General features: G+C 39.6%; 1 long non-coding RNA gene, 1 pseudogene and 5 gene segments (V, D, J or C); all 7 read right to left on the bottom strand.

Annotated features, from left to right (window-relative positions):
• Window positions 1-343: 343 nt before the first annotated feature.
• On the bottom strand, window positions 344-844 carry LOC117492977. The segment is given in 2 exon segments: window positions 344-675; window positions 764-844. Coding segments are annotated over 2 exon segments (366 nt in total).
• A 1,624-nt stretch (window positions 845-2,468) lies between these two features.
• Window positions 2,469-2,894, bottom strand: LOC117492107. The segment is given in 1 exon segment: window positions 2,469-2,894. A coding segment is annotated over 1 exon segment (426 nt).
• Window positions 2,895-4,076: 1,182 nt separating this feature from the next.
• LOC117493024 lies at window positions 4,077-4,303 on the bottom strand. The gene is made up of 2 exons (XR_004556915.1): window positions 4,242-4,303; window positions 4,077-4,153 (listed from the first exon to the last, which is right to left on the bottom strand). It is a non-coding gene; the product is annotated as an uncharacterized LOC117493024 (long non-coding RNA).
• Window positions 4,304-5,163: 860 nt separating this feature from the next.
• On the bottom strand, window positions 5,164-5,727 carry LOC117492108. The segment is given in 2 exon segments: window positions 5,164-5,564; window positions 5,653-5,727. Coding segments are annotated over 2 exon segments (450 nt in total).
• Window positions 5,728-6,263: 536 nt separating this feature from the next.
• On the bottom strand, window positions 6,264-6,876 carry LOC117493011. The segment is given in 2 exon segments: window positions 6,264-6,702; window positions 6,799-6,876. Coding segments are annotated over 2 exon segments (348 nt in total).
• Window positions 6,877-12,503: 5,627 nt separating this feature from the next.
• On the bottom strand, window positions 12,504-13,089 carry LOC117492109. The segment is given in 2 exon segments: window positions 12,504-12,898; window positions 12,995-13,089. Coding segments are annotated over 2 exon segments (438 nt in total).
• A 517-nt stretch (window positions 13,090-13,606) lies between these two features.
• On the bottom strand, window positions 13,607-14,257 carry LOC117492960 (annotated as a pseudogene).
• Window positions 14,258-15,258: the final 1,001 nt, after the last annotated feature.

The raw sequence follows: 15,258 nt of genomic DNA on the forward strand, positions 1-15,258 counted from the left end.
ATATTCCCGTTATTGTCACCTGTCTTTTTATCCTCTACTGCCACCTGTTGGTACTTGTGTGAGTAATGTGACTGACATTTCTACATTTACTGTTTATTTTTGCCCATGCATGAAAAATACATTTAGAACATGTTTTTCCTGTCCTTGGCTGTTTTATGATGAAATTATTTATTTAAAGACATTTATTTTGTATTATTGTGTTTTGTAACTTGGCTCAGTAGCAACTGTTTTTTTCATTTTCATAAAAACTACAACAAGGAAAGACTTAGTCAAAGTATAATTCTCCTTGTACTCTATCAACAAAGTACTGTATGGATGAGGACTGTAGGTTTTTGTACAGCTGCTCAACCAGCTTCAGTCACTGTGTGTCTCGAGCACAGTAATAAACAGCAGAGTCTACAGCCGTCAGACTGTTCATCTGCAGATACACCTGCTGTCTGTTGTTGTCTCTGGAGATGGTGAACCGGCCTTTCACTGACTCAGAGTAGTAGCTGCTGCTACTGCTAGTAGGGTGGATCAAAGCGATCCACTCCAGTCCTTTCCCAGGAGCCTGTCTGACCCAGTGCATCCAGTAGCTACTTAATGTGAATCCAGAGGCTGTACAGGTCAATCTGTGAGATTCTCCAGGCCTTTTAGTCACTGGTTCAGATTCTGTCAGAGTCTGACCATCAACACCTGTCAAGAGGATAAAAACACATCTGGTGAAATAAGCTGGTGACACAATTAAAATCTGTGTTAGATAAAGATCAGTAAAGATGTTGACCTGCCCAGCAGACAGTGAGCAGCAGCAGTCCTGTCCTATAGTCCATCATGTTAAACTGTGTGTCCTCTGTCCTCTGTCCTCCTCTCTGCAGTCACATAAGTAGAGGGGGAGATATCTGAGTTTTGCATTGACTCCTCCTAAAACTAAGTTTGTGTGTCTTTTTAAGAATAATTTTGCAAGGCCATTTATAAAGGGACAAAAAAAAAATATAATGATTTGATTGCCAGAGGGACACACCTAGGCCTACATCCAATACGATAATAAACTAAATTAACTAACTAACCATTAATCTCAGGTGTATTTGATTTAATTTGGGTTAGAGATTAGATGATCAGAGCTGCTTCTTTAAGGGAAACATTATTAATATATTATTTTTATTTAATCAACTTCTCCAATGTGTTTACGGTGGATTAAAGTTTGCCATTTAGCTGACTGGAATCAGTTGTTTGTCTCCAGTGTTAAATATAGAATTTGCTTCATGTGGTTGTGGTTATGTGACAGTAATGTTTCAAATTCAAACAGATAAAACTTTCCTGATGATAATGTTTATGATATAATGATGATTTGTGTTCAATCGGCAAATCTAATAGATGTTTTTTACTGTTTAATGTAATCAAAGTGTGCTTTCATTAATGTACTTCTAGAGATACATGGGCACAGCTTAACCATACTGAATCAGATAAACAGCTGCGTTGTGTGAAATGGGACAGCACACCTGAAATGTATATTTAAATACTTTATTAAGGGCAGTGAATTTATTTTTTCTGTATGTTTTTCAAATCAGTGTTATAAGTGTCATAGATAGAGTGAAATTGCTATTATTATCCTTAAAATATATGTAAAACAAAACCACTTATGTGATCTTTTTATTTGAGTGGTTTACTAATGACAGTTCAAGGTTCAAGGTTCAAGGTTCTTTATTGTCAAACTAACATAGCTACAGAGTAATTATGTCGTTGAAAATCTTATGTCCCAGGCTTCTCCAACAATGCAACATAATAATACAGATATTAAAAGTAATACAAAAAGAAAAATAGTTCTAAAATAAAGTGAGTATGTGGAATAGTGCAGTATGAGTCTATATACAAGTTATTGGAATGATATATATTAGATAGTAGATATATATTACTAAGTAGCAGATGAATGTTATGAAATTGTTTCAACAGTTCAATTTTTTAACAGTCTCACTGCCCGCGGGAAGAAACTGTCTCCGAATCTTTTTGTTTTTGCCAGGATGCTGCGGTAACGTCTGCCAGACGGCAACAGAAAGAACAGTTTGTGGCTGGGGTGATGGGGGTCTTTGATAATCCGTAGGGATTTCTTCCTGAGCCGCTTGGAGTAAAGGTCCTCCATGGATGGCAGCTCCGTCCTGGTGATGTGCTGTGCAGTTTTCACCACCTTCTGTAAAGCCTTACGATTGAGGTCGGTGCAGCTGCCGTACCAGGCCGTGATGCAGCCGTGATGCAGCCAGTCAGGATACTCTCTATGGTGCACCTGTAGAAGTTGCAGAATATCCTGAGTTAATTCTGTTTTTGCTAAAGATGGTTTTATTTTTGTCCTTTTCTCATGAGAAGAATTTGAAGAGTTTTTAATGTACCTACATCATTAGTTATGTTATATCATTAGATATTTTAATAGTGAAAAAGGGGCGACTTTTACAAAATATGAGCATTGCAATAAATGTAGTTAAGGCTCTGTTTAATGTTCAAGTGGTGGTATTGAATAGAGGAAGTAGTTTGTGTACGACTCTCCTGTTACTGTCTCTCACTGTGTCTCTTCTGGCACAGTAATACACTGCTGTGTCCTCGGCCTTCAGACTGTTCATCTGCAGATACACTTTACTGCTGGAGTCATCTCTGGAGATAGTGAATCTACCCTGGACCGACTGAGAGTAATAGATAGGAGTACTAGCTGTGTGTATGAAAGCGATCCACTCCAGTCCTTTCCCAGGAGCCTGTCTGATCCAGTTCCATACTGAGCCTCCAAAGTTGAATCCATATGTTGTGCAGGAGAGTCTGTGAGATTCTCCGGGTTTCCTGACTGCTGGTTCAGACTCAGTTATGGTCTGACCTTCAGCGACAGACCAAACAAACAGAGCAACCACCAAGAGTGTTAGCTTTCCCTGAGCCATGTTCACACAGTTTCTTGTGTTTTCAAAAGCTTGAGTCCCTCTTTAAATATGAAGTAAACTTGATCCCTTTGAGAATTCATTTGACGATTAGCTCCTCCTACTTTGCATTCTGCTTTAAAAGTCAAATTCAAGGCAAACAGCATTAAACATCATTTAAACTAGCAGCAAATAGTTATTTAAGGCAATTGTTGACAAACATGAACTGTTGATTAAAATACTATAATTATTATTTTTCAACGAAAGATCCAGTTGATTATTTTTTTTCTTGAATTTGACTATAACTCATATGAGTAACATCAAAGCTTTACTTCTAATCATTGTTTTAGTTGTAACAATTTGAAACTAATTCAGAAATTGGTTGAACGATATGTTTTGTATTCTTTTATGTTGTAGCTGCAATGAAGGAAAGCATGATGGTCTAAATGTTTACTTGTGTTTGCTGCAGCTGGATGAAGACCTGGGTTTTGTTTATTCTCTTACTTTAAAGGTTTCAGTATTCAAATAGTGGCAATTTGAGGACAGATACAGAGAAACTTGGAGCCTTGAGAGGACATAAACTACTAAGGAACTGAAACCTATTTGACAATGTGCAAAAACACATTTCTGCAGTGCATGAAAAATGCAAACTAAATAAGTTAAAAGACGTAGGATCTCAGATTTGACCATTTTCTAAATGTTAGCACATAAATGCTTTTTATGGTTCAGCTGCTGTCTTCTCTAAAGAGACATTTTGATAAGGCTCTGTTCTGCAATAAACATGATAACTCTATTTAGTGATATGATTTCTACATTCAGATATCTGTTAAGAAATATTTTTCTAATCTTACATTGTTTGGTGTAACTAAAGTTGTGTCATGATATTGAAAGACTCCAAATCTCACATTAACAGTGTGAGAAAACTGTGGTAATAATGAGGGGTTTTTGTACAGCTGCTCAACCAGCTTCAGTCACTGTGTGTCGAGCACAGTAATAAACAGCAGAGTCTACAGCCGTCAGACTGTTCATCTGCAGATACAGCTGCTGTCTGCTGTTGTCTCTTGAGATGGTGAACCGGCCTTTAAATGACTCAGAGTAGTACTGGATGGCACCGTCACTCTGGATATAAGCGATCCACTCCAGTCCTTTTCCAGGAGCCTGTCTGACCCAGTTCATATGGTAGCTACTGAATGTGAATCCAGAGGCTGTACAGGTCAATCTGTGAGATTCTCCAGGCCTTTTAGTCACTGGTTCAGATTCTGTCAGAGTCTGACCATCAACACCTGTCAAGAGGATAAAAACACATCTGGTGAAATAAGCTGTTGACACAATTAAAATCTGTGTTAGATAAAGATCAGTAAAGATGTTGACCTGCCCAGCAGACAGTGAGCAGCAGCAGTCCTGTCCTATAGTCCATCATGTTAAACTGTGTGTCCTCTGTCCTCTGTCCTCCTCTCTGCAGTCACATAAGTAGAGGGGGAGATATCTGAGTTTTGCATTGACTCCTCCTATAACTAAGTGGGTGTGTGTTTTTTTCAGAATAATTTTGCAAGGCCATTTATAAAGGGACACAAAATAGACTTCATGTAAAGTATAATGATTTTGATTACACGAGGGACTCACCTAGGCCTACATCCAATATGACAATAAACTAAATTAATTAACTAACGATTAATCTCAGGTGTATATGATTTAATTTGGGTTAGAGATTAGATGATCAGAGCTGCTTCTTTAAGGGAAACATTATTAATATATCATTTGTATTTAATCAACTTCTCCAATGTGTTTACGGTGGACTTAAAGTTTGTCAGTTAGCTGACTGGAATCAGTTGTTTGTCTTCAGTGTTAAATATTTAATTTGCTTCATTTGGTTGTGGTTATGTGACAGTAATGTTTCAAATTCAAACAGATGAAGCTTTCCTGATGATAATGTTTATGATATAATGATGATTTGTGTTCAATCGGCAAATCAAATATTTGTTTAATGTTTAATGTAATCAAAGTCTGCATTCATTAATGTACTTCTAGAGATATGTGGGCAGACTTTAACCATACTGAATAGGGCTGTGCAATTAATCGTATTTTAATCGCAATTACGATTTTGGCCTGCCACAATTACGAAAACAACATAATCGAAAAAAAACTATTATTTTGCTTTGCTAGGTTGTGACAGTGCACTGCAACATATTTGATCTCATTTATTTTGGTCTAATTTATTTGTATTTATCATATTTATATATGTTTAGTAGCTTGTGGAAGTCGCTCCAAAATATTTGTTGATCTTGTTTATTATTTAGTATTTCAATATAAAGTGAATGCTCTCCTGGGTGGTGGTAAATAGAGGAAGTAGTTTTTGTACGACTCTCCTGTTACTGTCTCTCACTGTGTGTCGGGCACAGTAATACACTGCTGTGTCCTCGGCCTTCAGACTGCTCATCTGCAGATACAGCTCCTGTCTGTTGTTGTCTCTGGAGATGGTGAAGCGGCCTTTCACTGACTCAGAGTAGTAGATGTAGCTACTGCCATCACTGTAGATATAAGCGATCCACTCCAGTCCTTTCCCAGGAGCCTGTCTGACCCAGTGCATGCTGTGGCTACTGAATGTGAACCCAGAGGCTGTACAGGTCAATCTGTGAGATTCTCCAGGCCTTTTAGTCACTGGTTCAGATTCTGTCAGAGTCTGACCATCAACACCTGTAAAGAGGATAAAAACACATCTGGTGAAATAAGTTGTTGACACAATTAAAATCTGCGTTAGATAAAGATCAGTAAAGATGTTGACCTGCCCAGCAGACAGTGAGCAGCAGCAGTCCTGTCCTATAGTCCATCATGTTAAACTGTGTGTCCTCTGTCCTCTGTCCTCCTCTCTGCAGTCACATAAGTAGAGGGGGAGATATCTGAGTTTTGCATTGATTCCTCCTTTAACTAAGTGTGAGTGTTTTTTTCAGAATAATTTTGCAAAGCCATTTATAAAGGGACAAACAATTGACTTAATGTAAAGTATAATGATTTTGATTGCCAGAGGGACACATCTAGGCAGTCACATAAGTAGAGGGGGAGATATCTGAGTTTTGCATTGACTCCTGCTTTCTGATTGAACATTGTCCTCTTTTAACAGTATTTTATGTTAATAACATTATCTCATCCAATAATGTTTTGTTGTGTTTTGTCTCGTAGATGTACTGTTTAGTATTTGTGAATAAATATTGTGAACAATATTCTTAGAGCTGAAATTGGTTGCAAAGTAACTTAAATTTAGAGCAAAAATTCAATTACTGAAAATATATAATACTGGATAATTGAAAAGGCTGATGTTTAACAATTTAAAGAAGTGTTATTCATTTTTTATTCTGGGAATACATACAGTAACGTATCAGTGATTATTACCTCTAAATGTTTAAACTGATGATGTAACAGTGAGCTGGTGTTGAGATCATTTCTGGTCTGAGGGCTCCTCCTCTGGTGGCTTCATGTTACAAGTGTTCAGGCTCTGAGGGGTTTTTGTACAGCTCTACTGATGGTGTGTGTCACAGTGTGTGTCTGGCACAGTAATACACAGCAGAGTCTCCAGGCTGCACGCTCTGTCCGTTCAGAGTCACTGTGTTGCTGGAAGAGTCTAAGTCGATACTGAACTTGCTCTTCAGTGAATCTTTGTAGTATGCTGTTGAACCTCGTCTCATTCCTATCCACTCCAGTCCTTTCCCTGCAGGCTGTCTGATCCAGGCTGTGAAGTAGCTGCTAAGAGAATAAGTGACCTGACAGGTGATGGTCAGACGTTGACCTGGCTGCACAATCTCAGAGGCTGGCTGTATCAACTGCTCACACTTCACACCTGTGGAGGGAAACATGTTGAATAGTGAGCGAGGTTAATAACAGTGAGCAGTCAGTGTGAGCGTTCTGTCAGTGTCTCTGCCTCAGTGAGACTCACAGGATCCAGCAGCCAGCAGCAGCAGCAGAGCTACAGAGAACATGGTTGGTCTTGAAGGTGACCTGATGGAGCTTCTCTTCTTCTGCTGCAGCTGACAGCATGATATCAAGTCTTTATAGCAGACTGTGAGGAAGTTCACTTTGCATAGAGAGGGACACTGACAGGCTATAAAAGAGGGACGGACTGTCCTGTTAAGAGTTGTCATTTGGACTTGTTGGACAATTATAAGGATACATTTTAAGTTACTAATCACTAACTTTTATGTAATCTTAAATCAGATGTAATCATTTATTCTGCTCAGCAAAACCCTAACCCACATACTGGATACATCATGCATAAATATATTATCGATACTTTCTGTTAAAAATTAAATAATGGGACAATATTGTTGCAAGAATGCCCGAAGTAAAATGTATATCTAAAAAAGGGGAAGTGAAATTCCACATCAGCCGTTGCTTTCATAGTGTGTTTAGAAAAGCTGTCTTTTTCTCCTTACTGTCATCTGACTTGTTATCATTCACTGCCACCTGTTGGTACTAGTGATAATAAATAGTTAGAGGTTTTTGTGAAGCCTCTGTGCTTCCTTTAACCAGTGTGTGTCTCTAGCACAGTAATACACAGCAGAGTCCTCTGGCAATAAGTTGGACAGCCTCAGATGCACCATGCTGTTGGTATCATCTCTACTGATTTCTACACGTCCATCCACACTGCTGGCATGTGTTTTTCTATCAGCCGAAGAGAAGCCGCTCCCTATCAATTCCAGAGGTTTTCCAGCAGGTTGTCTGACCCAGATCATAACACAGCAACTAAATGTCAAGCCAGATCCCCTGCAGGAGAGACTGAGAGTCTCCCCAGGCCTCTTCACTACTGAAGAGGGAGGAATAGACTCCATACTCTGACCTGTACAACCTGATACAAAAAGGAGAAAGAGAACCAAAGAAGACAGTGAGATATTTTAAAATGTTCTGGTATCACTGACTGACCATCAGTGGATGTTGTCTGATAAAAGATAAAACATCAAGAAGCAGGAGAGCTCACAGGGCAGAGAGAGAGCAACCAGCAGAAGAGAGAGAGAGTTGATCATCCTGAGACTGGAGATGTGACCTCTGATGCTCCACACAAAGCACAGATCAGTCAGACAGAAGTACTCTGCACACACTGGAGATTTGCATCAGGATAGCATGGGGAGCGAGGGGCTTTTGCAGGGACTGTTATAATTCATTCAACCATTGAGTCCGACTGCATCAGATCAATAATGTGCCTACCTTTGGAAACACAAATCAACATAATCTCAATCATTAATCGGCCCACTCAGTGTTCTTGATGTGTTTATTAGTGAGATCTTCACCAAACTTAGATTCTTCAGAGACTGAACCTACAGGGTAACTTTGAGAGGATGTATGTCTGACCCTCCTCAATGAGGTCCCTCAGGGGTGCGTCCTGGGTCCCCTCTTCTTCTCTGTGTTCACCAATGGCTCTGTCATTCTATAAATATCTCAATATCTTGTTTTCAATATAATACATGCAGAGGCCTGAGAAAACACATGTGGGGATCTCTACGTTATAATGATCACTCAAATGTTTTATAAGCGTAAGGAATTATACAAAATACCTCCAAAATAATATGATTTTGATTAATATTTCAAACAAAGTCCTCATATTTATGTTTTATTCTTTACAAGCCATATAACACAGAGAAGACAAACACATTTAGACATTAACAGTCTGCAAGGTTTTTGCATAGCTTCACTGGGGACTTCCACCAGTGTCGCCCTTTTGGGGTAACCTTTGTCACTGACTTTATTTTAAAACACAAAGACGTCTTGTGACAGAAGCATTGTGTGGGGAAGTATTTACATCTTGTGTTTATAAGATATCCTGATTTAAGGTGGAAAATGACTTGCACTCTCTATTGGTTAATGCCACTGACAACTGCAGTGGTTTTTGTACAGCTCTGTGGCTTCCTGTATCACTGTGGCCTTCGAGCACAATAATAAACAGCAGAGTCTTCTGACGTCAGGCTGTTCATCTGCAGATACACCTGGTCCACGTTGTTGTCTCTGGAGATGGTGAAGCGATTCTTGACTGGCGTGGAATAATATTTATTAGTTCCACTTGGAGCAGAAATGCGGGCAACCCACTCCAGTCCTTTTCCTTCAGCTTGTCTGATCCAGCTGATAGCAGCATCACTATCTGATATTCCTGCATATGTACAGGTCAGTTTGTGGGACTGTCCAGGGCGCTTTACCACCGCTTCAGACTCAGTCAGAGTCTGACTGCAAACACCTGGAGAGAAAAGCAGCTTGATCACAATAGAGCCAAACATAAAGCTAAGAAAAAGAAGAGTGCAGGAGTATGTACTCACCAGAAATCCATGAAAGCATCAGAAACATTAAACATGTAGCTAAAGTCATAGTGGAAATGTGTTGTGTGTGCTGCAGTGGTTTGAGCTCTCCTCTTCAGTTTGCTGTGAGATAAATAAAGATGGAAGAGATTAATATTTGCATTGGCTCCTCCTCTTAGTGCTGAACATGAAGAATATTTAAATTAATATTTAAATTCTGATAAAAATGAACAATCTGCCTAAACTGTTTAGCTGTTTTATATAGAATCCATTCGTTATGAAACAAGACACACAGGAAGAAATGCCTGAGATACTGAAATATGTTTGTGGTTTGAACTACGACTAAATTAACTCATGACTCTGCAGTGACTGCTGATCCAGCTCCTTTTTGTGTTATAATGAAGCAACCTCTCAAAGGGAGAGAATATAAAACTGTAGTTCAGTCCAGGGTCTGAGTGTGAGTTAAGATCAGTGAGAGCAGCAGATCTGAGTGTTTCCTTTTACTGACAGAGGAGAGGGGAACTCAACACTGACTGCCATCTAGTGTCTTTATGAGAGCAGCTGCTCCATGATATGCATTAATGGTGCTGAAATGTGTTCATGTAGTGTTTATTTTATTCCTATTATGACATTGATCTCAGCGGATTCTTTTTATTTTTTTGTCCTTGGCTATTTTGTTTGGCAGTGATCAATTCATATAGATTTTTTTTTAATTTCTTTAAATTGCTGGTAATTTATGATATCTCTCAAGGCTGCATTTCATAATTGTATTATATACAACCAAAGCAAAAGATAACTGAAGAATATAATTAATTTTAAGGGTCTATCTAAGACAAGGATGAGGTCTGTTGGTTTTTGTACAGCTGCTCAACCAGCTTCAGTCACTGTGTGTCTCGAGCACAGTAATAAACAGCAGAGTCTACAGCCGTCAGACTGTTCATCTGCAGAGACACCTGCTGTCTGCTGTTGTCTCTGGAGATGGTGAACCGGCCTTTCACTGACTCAGAGTAGAACTGGTTGCTACCGTCACCGTAAATAAAAGCGATCCACTCCAGTCCTTTCCCAGGAGCCTGTCTGACCCAGTTCATCCTGTCGCTACTGAATGTGAATCCAGAGGCTGTACAGGTCAATCTGTGAGATTCTCCAGGCCTTTTAGTCACTGGTTCAGATTCTGTCAGAGTCTGACCACCAACACCTGTAAAGAGGATAAAAACACATCTGGTGAAATGAGCTGTTGACACAATTAGAAGCTGCGTTAGATAAAGATCAGTAAAGATGTTGACCTGCCCAGCAGACAGTGAGCAGCAGCAGTCCTGTCCTATAGTCCATCATGTTCAACTGTGTGTCCTCTGTCCTCTGTCCTCCTCTCTGCAGCCACATAAGTAGAGGGGGATATATCTGAGTTTTGCATTGAGTCCTCCTCACAGGGTTTGTAAAAAATATCAACCCTCCATCTCAGCAGTTTAGACTTTTCTCTAACTAGTTTTAAGTTGTGTAGAATAATTGTATTGCAGTAACTACATAATCACATTTCTTCTAATAATACACAAATGATTATCTTAGCTTCGACATGTGACACATTTATCTAAACAAATTATATATATATATATTACATAATTCATGTTGGTATCAATGCTCTGTTTCTCATATGTCAGTTTGAGCATAATGGAAGCACATTTACTATAATATAAATTATCTACAATTTTGTTCTGATAGTAAATGGTAACCATACTTATATAGCGCTTTATCCATCTTTACGACCCCTCAAAGCGCTTTACATACTACATGTCATTCACCCATTCATACAGAGCAGTGTACCTTACTCTCGGAACTAACATTCATACACACTCACACACCATTGGCCATGCCATCGGGAGCAACTCAGGGTTAAGTATCTTGCCCAAGGATACATCGGCATGTCGACTGCACGGGCTGGGATCTAACCCACAACCTTCTGATTGAAAGGCGAGAGCCCAATATATAGTAGTGTTTAGGAAATGTGCTTTATTCTCCTCTCAAATTTCACCTTTCTAATAATCTAGTCACCCAGCCAAGCTCTCTGTCTGATCAAATATTGTTTTTCAGCTTGTTTCTCTTTTCATATTCAATGTATTTTGTGGCTTGTATTTATAAATATGACATATTTATCAATTTAATTTAATATCAATAATAAGATATCATGAGGGTCTATCTGGTGATTAATGGGAAACACATAGAAATCTGATGGGGATACATCATCCAAGTGTTATTGCAATTTGTGAGAAAACCCAGAAGTGTGTAGGATCACATTGCTTTGTGGTTAGTGGAGGTTTTTGTGCAGCTGCTCCACTGTCTTTAGTCACTGTGTGTCGAGCACAGAAGTAAACAGCAGAGTCTCCTGCTGCCAGGCTGCTGACCTCGAGGTACTGAGTGCTGCTGGGAACATCTTCAGTCATGGTGAAGCGGCTCTGAAAGGAGCTGCCATAGATAGGAGAGTTTGAACCTGTGTTCATCCTCCCAACCCACTCCAGAGCTTGTCCTGGCCTCTGTCTGATCCAATGAATATTATAGCTTCTCATTGTATAACCAGATATGATACATGACATCTTCACTGTCCCTCCAGGTCTTTGCACCTGAGAGGAGGACTGCTCCAGTTTGATCTCACTCCAGACTCCTGTAAGTAAATCATTTTTGCTCATTATCCATCATTTCACCAAAGAAATAAAAAAAAGAAGTAAATCAGAAGTGATGTTTCTCACCATGAATAGTAACTAAAAATAATAAACTCCAGATAATTGTCCTTTCCATTATTTGAGAGACACTGTCAGTGCTTTCTGATCTGAGTGTTTCAGAAACATATAACACTTCTCTGGTGTTCTGCAACAAGTCGCTGATGGTGTGTTTTAAAGAGAGGAAGAGTTTGCATCGACCTCCCTCTACAGATTCAAAAAGGAACATGTGACATCAACATTTCCATAAGCAGAGTATCTCTACGACGGCTGCATTTACATTTCACATTCACTTACATTTCCTGTCCACTTCTTTCTGGATTCATGAAAAACAAAAAAAAGAGGAAATTAGTTTGTTTATGTTCTGCAATGACATCCTGTTTCTTCAGTGGTAGAGCTACCGTTATTTTCTATTCCAGTAGATCTAAACAGAAACACAGAAAATGTGTTCTATATTTAACAGGCACCACAAGGCACACAACACATTTAGTATGAATTCAATTGGTCATATGTGTTTTGCATTTCTGCAAAATGAAGCTTCTCTCAGTCTCTTCTATACTGATCTTGGCTGCAGTGGAAGTGAAATAATATTACACAGACATTTAAATACATTTTTGAATGAACTTATCAGAGAGTGAGGTGTGTATCATTGTTCACATGTATACTCTGTGTGGTTGAGTCACATGGTTGCTGAGTATTTGTGCAGGTCTGCTGGTGGTTTGTGTCACTGTGGGCAGACGTACACAGTAATACACAGCTGTGTCTGCAGGCTGCACACTCTGTCCTGTTAGAGTCACTGTTCCAGCAGAAGAGTCTCTGCTGTAGCTGAACTTGTTCTTCAGAGCATTGTTTTGATAAAGGGTGCCAGTACCTCCACCCCACATATGTGAAATCCAGTCCATTGGTTTTCCTTCACACTGTCTGATCCAACCTGTTGCATAGCTGCTATCAGTCAGAGAATAACCAGAGACCTGACAGGTGATGGTCAAAGGCTGTCCAGGCTGCACAACCATTGAGTCTGGCTGGATGAGATCAATACTGTTCACACCTGTGGAAACACAAAGCAACATTATCTCCATCATTCATCTGACCACTCAGTGTTTCTGATGTGTTTATTAGTGAGAATCCACTGAAAGCTCCTCACAGGATCCAGCTGCCAGCAGCAGTATCAGAGCTGCAGAGAACATGTTGATGTTGAAGCTGAACTGATGTGAGCTCTTCTGTCCTCTCTCTGACACACACACACACTTCGCTGGTTTATGAGGCAACACACACACAGATCATTTGCATACTGATGATTGGAAAACAGCTGACTAAAGTTAATGTAAATTATCCAAAAGATGAGGAAATGTTCAAGTGTGGTTTTGAATAACATTGAAAAGTTCGAGCAAACACGATTTAGATTATAAAAACAAACTTTTCTATAGTTTTATGAAAATATGAAGTCGGATAAAAACTATTAATTATTCTCCTAATCCAGTTATGACACTGATAAAGTTGTCTTTTACATATGTTATTGAATAATTATCTAATAGTAAATGTCTTTTAGAGGATCCCATTCTACTATAGAAAATAATATACTGTATTATCAGACACTTTTAAAACGAACTTATGGTCTTACTATCCCTTTTAGATGTTATACCTACAATGATATACAGTATCAGTGATTGTAATGTCAGATTGTTTAAATTGGTGAAAACCCTTTCTGTTGAATTAAGTTAAGAATATTTCTATGACATCTTAGTACTCTTTCCCTCTTGACTGTAACAGTGAGCTGGTGTTGAGATCATTTCTGGTCTGAGGGCTCCTCCTCTGGTGGCTTCATGTTACAAGTGTTCAGGCTCTGAGGGGTTTTTGTACAGCTCTACTGATGGTGTGTGTCACAGTGTGTGTCTGGCACAGTAATACACAGCAGAGTCTCCAGGCTGCACGCTCTGTCCGTTCAGAGTCACTGTTTTGCTGGAAGAGTCTAAGTCGATACTGAACTTGCTCTTCAGTGAATCTTTAAAGTATGTGGGGTTTCCAGTAGCTGCCATTCCTATCCACTCCAGTCCTTTCCCTGCAGGCTGTCTGATCCAGGCTGTCCAGTAGCTGCTAACAGAATAAGAGACCTGACAGGTGATGGTCAGACGTTGACCTGGCTGCACAGTCACAGAGGCTGGCTGTATCAACTGCTCACACTTCACACCTGTGGAGGGAAACATGTTGAATAGTGAGCGAGGTTAATAACAGTGAGCAGTCAGTGTGAGCGTTCTGTCAGTGTCTCTGCCTCAGTGAGACTCACAGGATCCAGCAGCCAGCAGCAGCAGCAGAGCTACAGAGAACATGGTTGGTGTTGAAGGTGACCTGATGGAGCTTCTCTTCTTCTGCTGCAGCTGACAGCATGATATCAAGTCTTTATAGCAGACTGTGAGGAAGTTCACTTTGCATAGAGAGGGACACTGACAGCCTATAAAAGAGGGACCGACTGTCTTGTCTTGATTAGTCGTTAGGATTTCTGTTTGGACATGTGAAAGAAAAACTATTATTTAAAAAATGAAAAATGAAAGTTCATTTTTGTATTTCTAACAACTTCTAACACACAGGTCAGAAAAACAGACTCACATTTACACTCAGATTAAAAGAATACTAAATGCGTGTTTTGACTATATTTTGTGAAGCCGCCATCTGCACAAGCGGTTTTATTAAATCTCTTTGAGTGTCTTGATGTTCAACCTAATTTTGTATGTGGTGATGAAAACTAGGACACAAAGTTTTGACTTTGTTTTGACTTGTTGAGTTTTTGTACAGCATTTCTCCTTCCTGTGTCACTGTGTCTCTCGAGCACAGTAATAAACAGCCGTCAGACTGCTCATCTGCAGATACACCTGCTGTCTGTTGTTGTCTCTGGAGATGGTGAACCGGCCTTTCACTGACTCAGAGTAGTAGATGCTGCTACTGCCACTGCTGATGTAAGCGATCCACTCCAGTCCTTTTCCAGCAGCCTGTCTGATCCAAGCAGTATCATGACTAGTACCAAACCCTGAATATGTGCAGGTCAGTCTGTGGGACTCTCCAGGCTTTTTAACCGCTGGTTCAGACTCAGTCAGTGTTTGACCCTCAGTACCTACAGACATGTAAACAGCTCATTAGTTTCTGTAATGCAGCCATATTGTCTTTGTACCAGGAGCTCTGTCAGAAAAACAGGTTTTGTTCTTACCTGCAGAGTTAAATGACAGGATGAGAAAAACCACCAGATAATCAGGTCTGATCATTGTGAAAGCCAGTTGTCTCTGTCCAGTCTACAGTGTGTATGTCAGTGATTTAGTGTCTGTCCTTCACTCTGCAACACATATGTAGAGATGGAAGAGGTCAGAGTTTGTATTGACTCCTCAAACAGAAACACAGCACATCCCCTGAATAGATATG

Source organism: Trematomus bernacchii, unplaced genomic scaffold, assembly GCF_902827165.1.
Source record: "Trematomus bernacchii unplaced genomic scaffold, fTreBer1.1, whole genome shotgun sequence".
NCBI classification, from domain to species: Eukaryota; Metazoa; Chordata; class Actinopteri; order Perciformes; family Nototheniidae; genus Trematomus; species Trematomus bernacchii.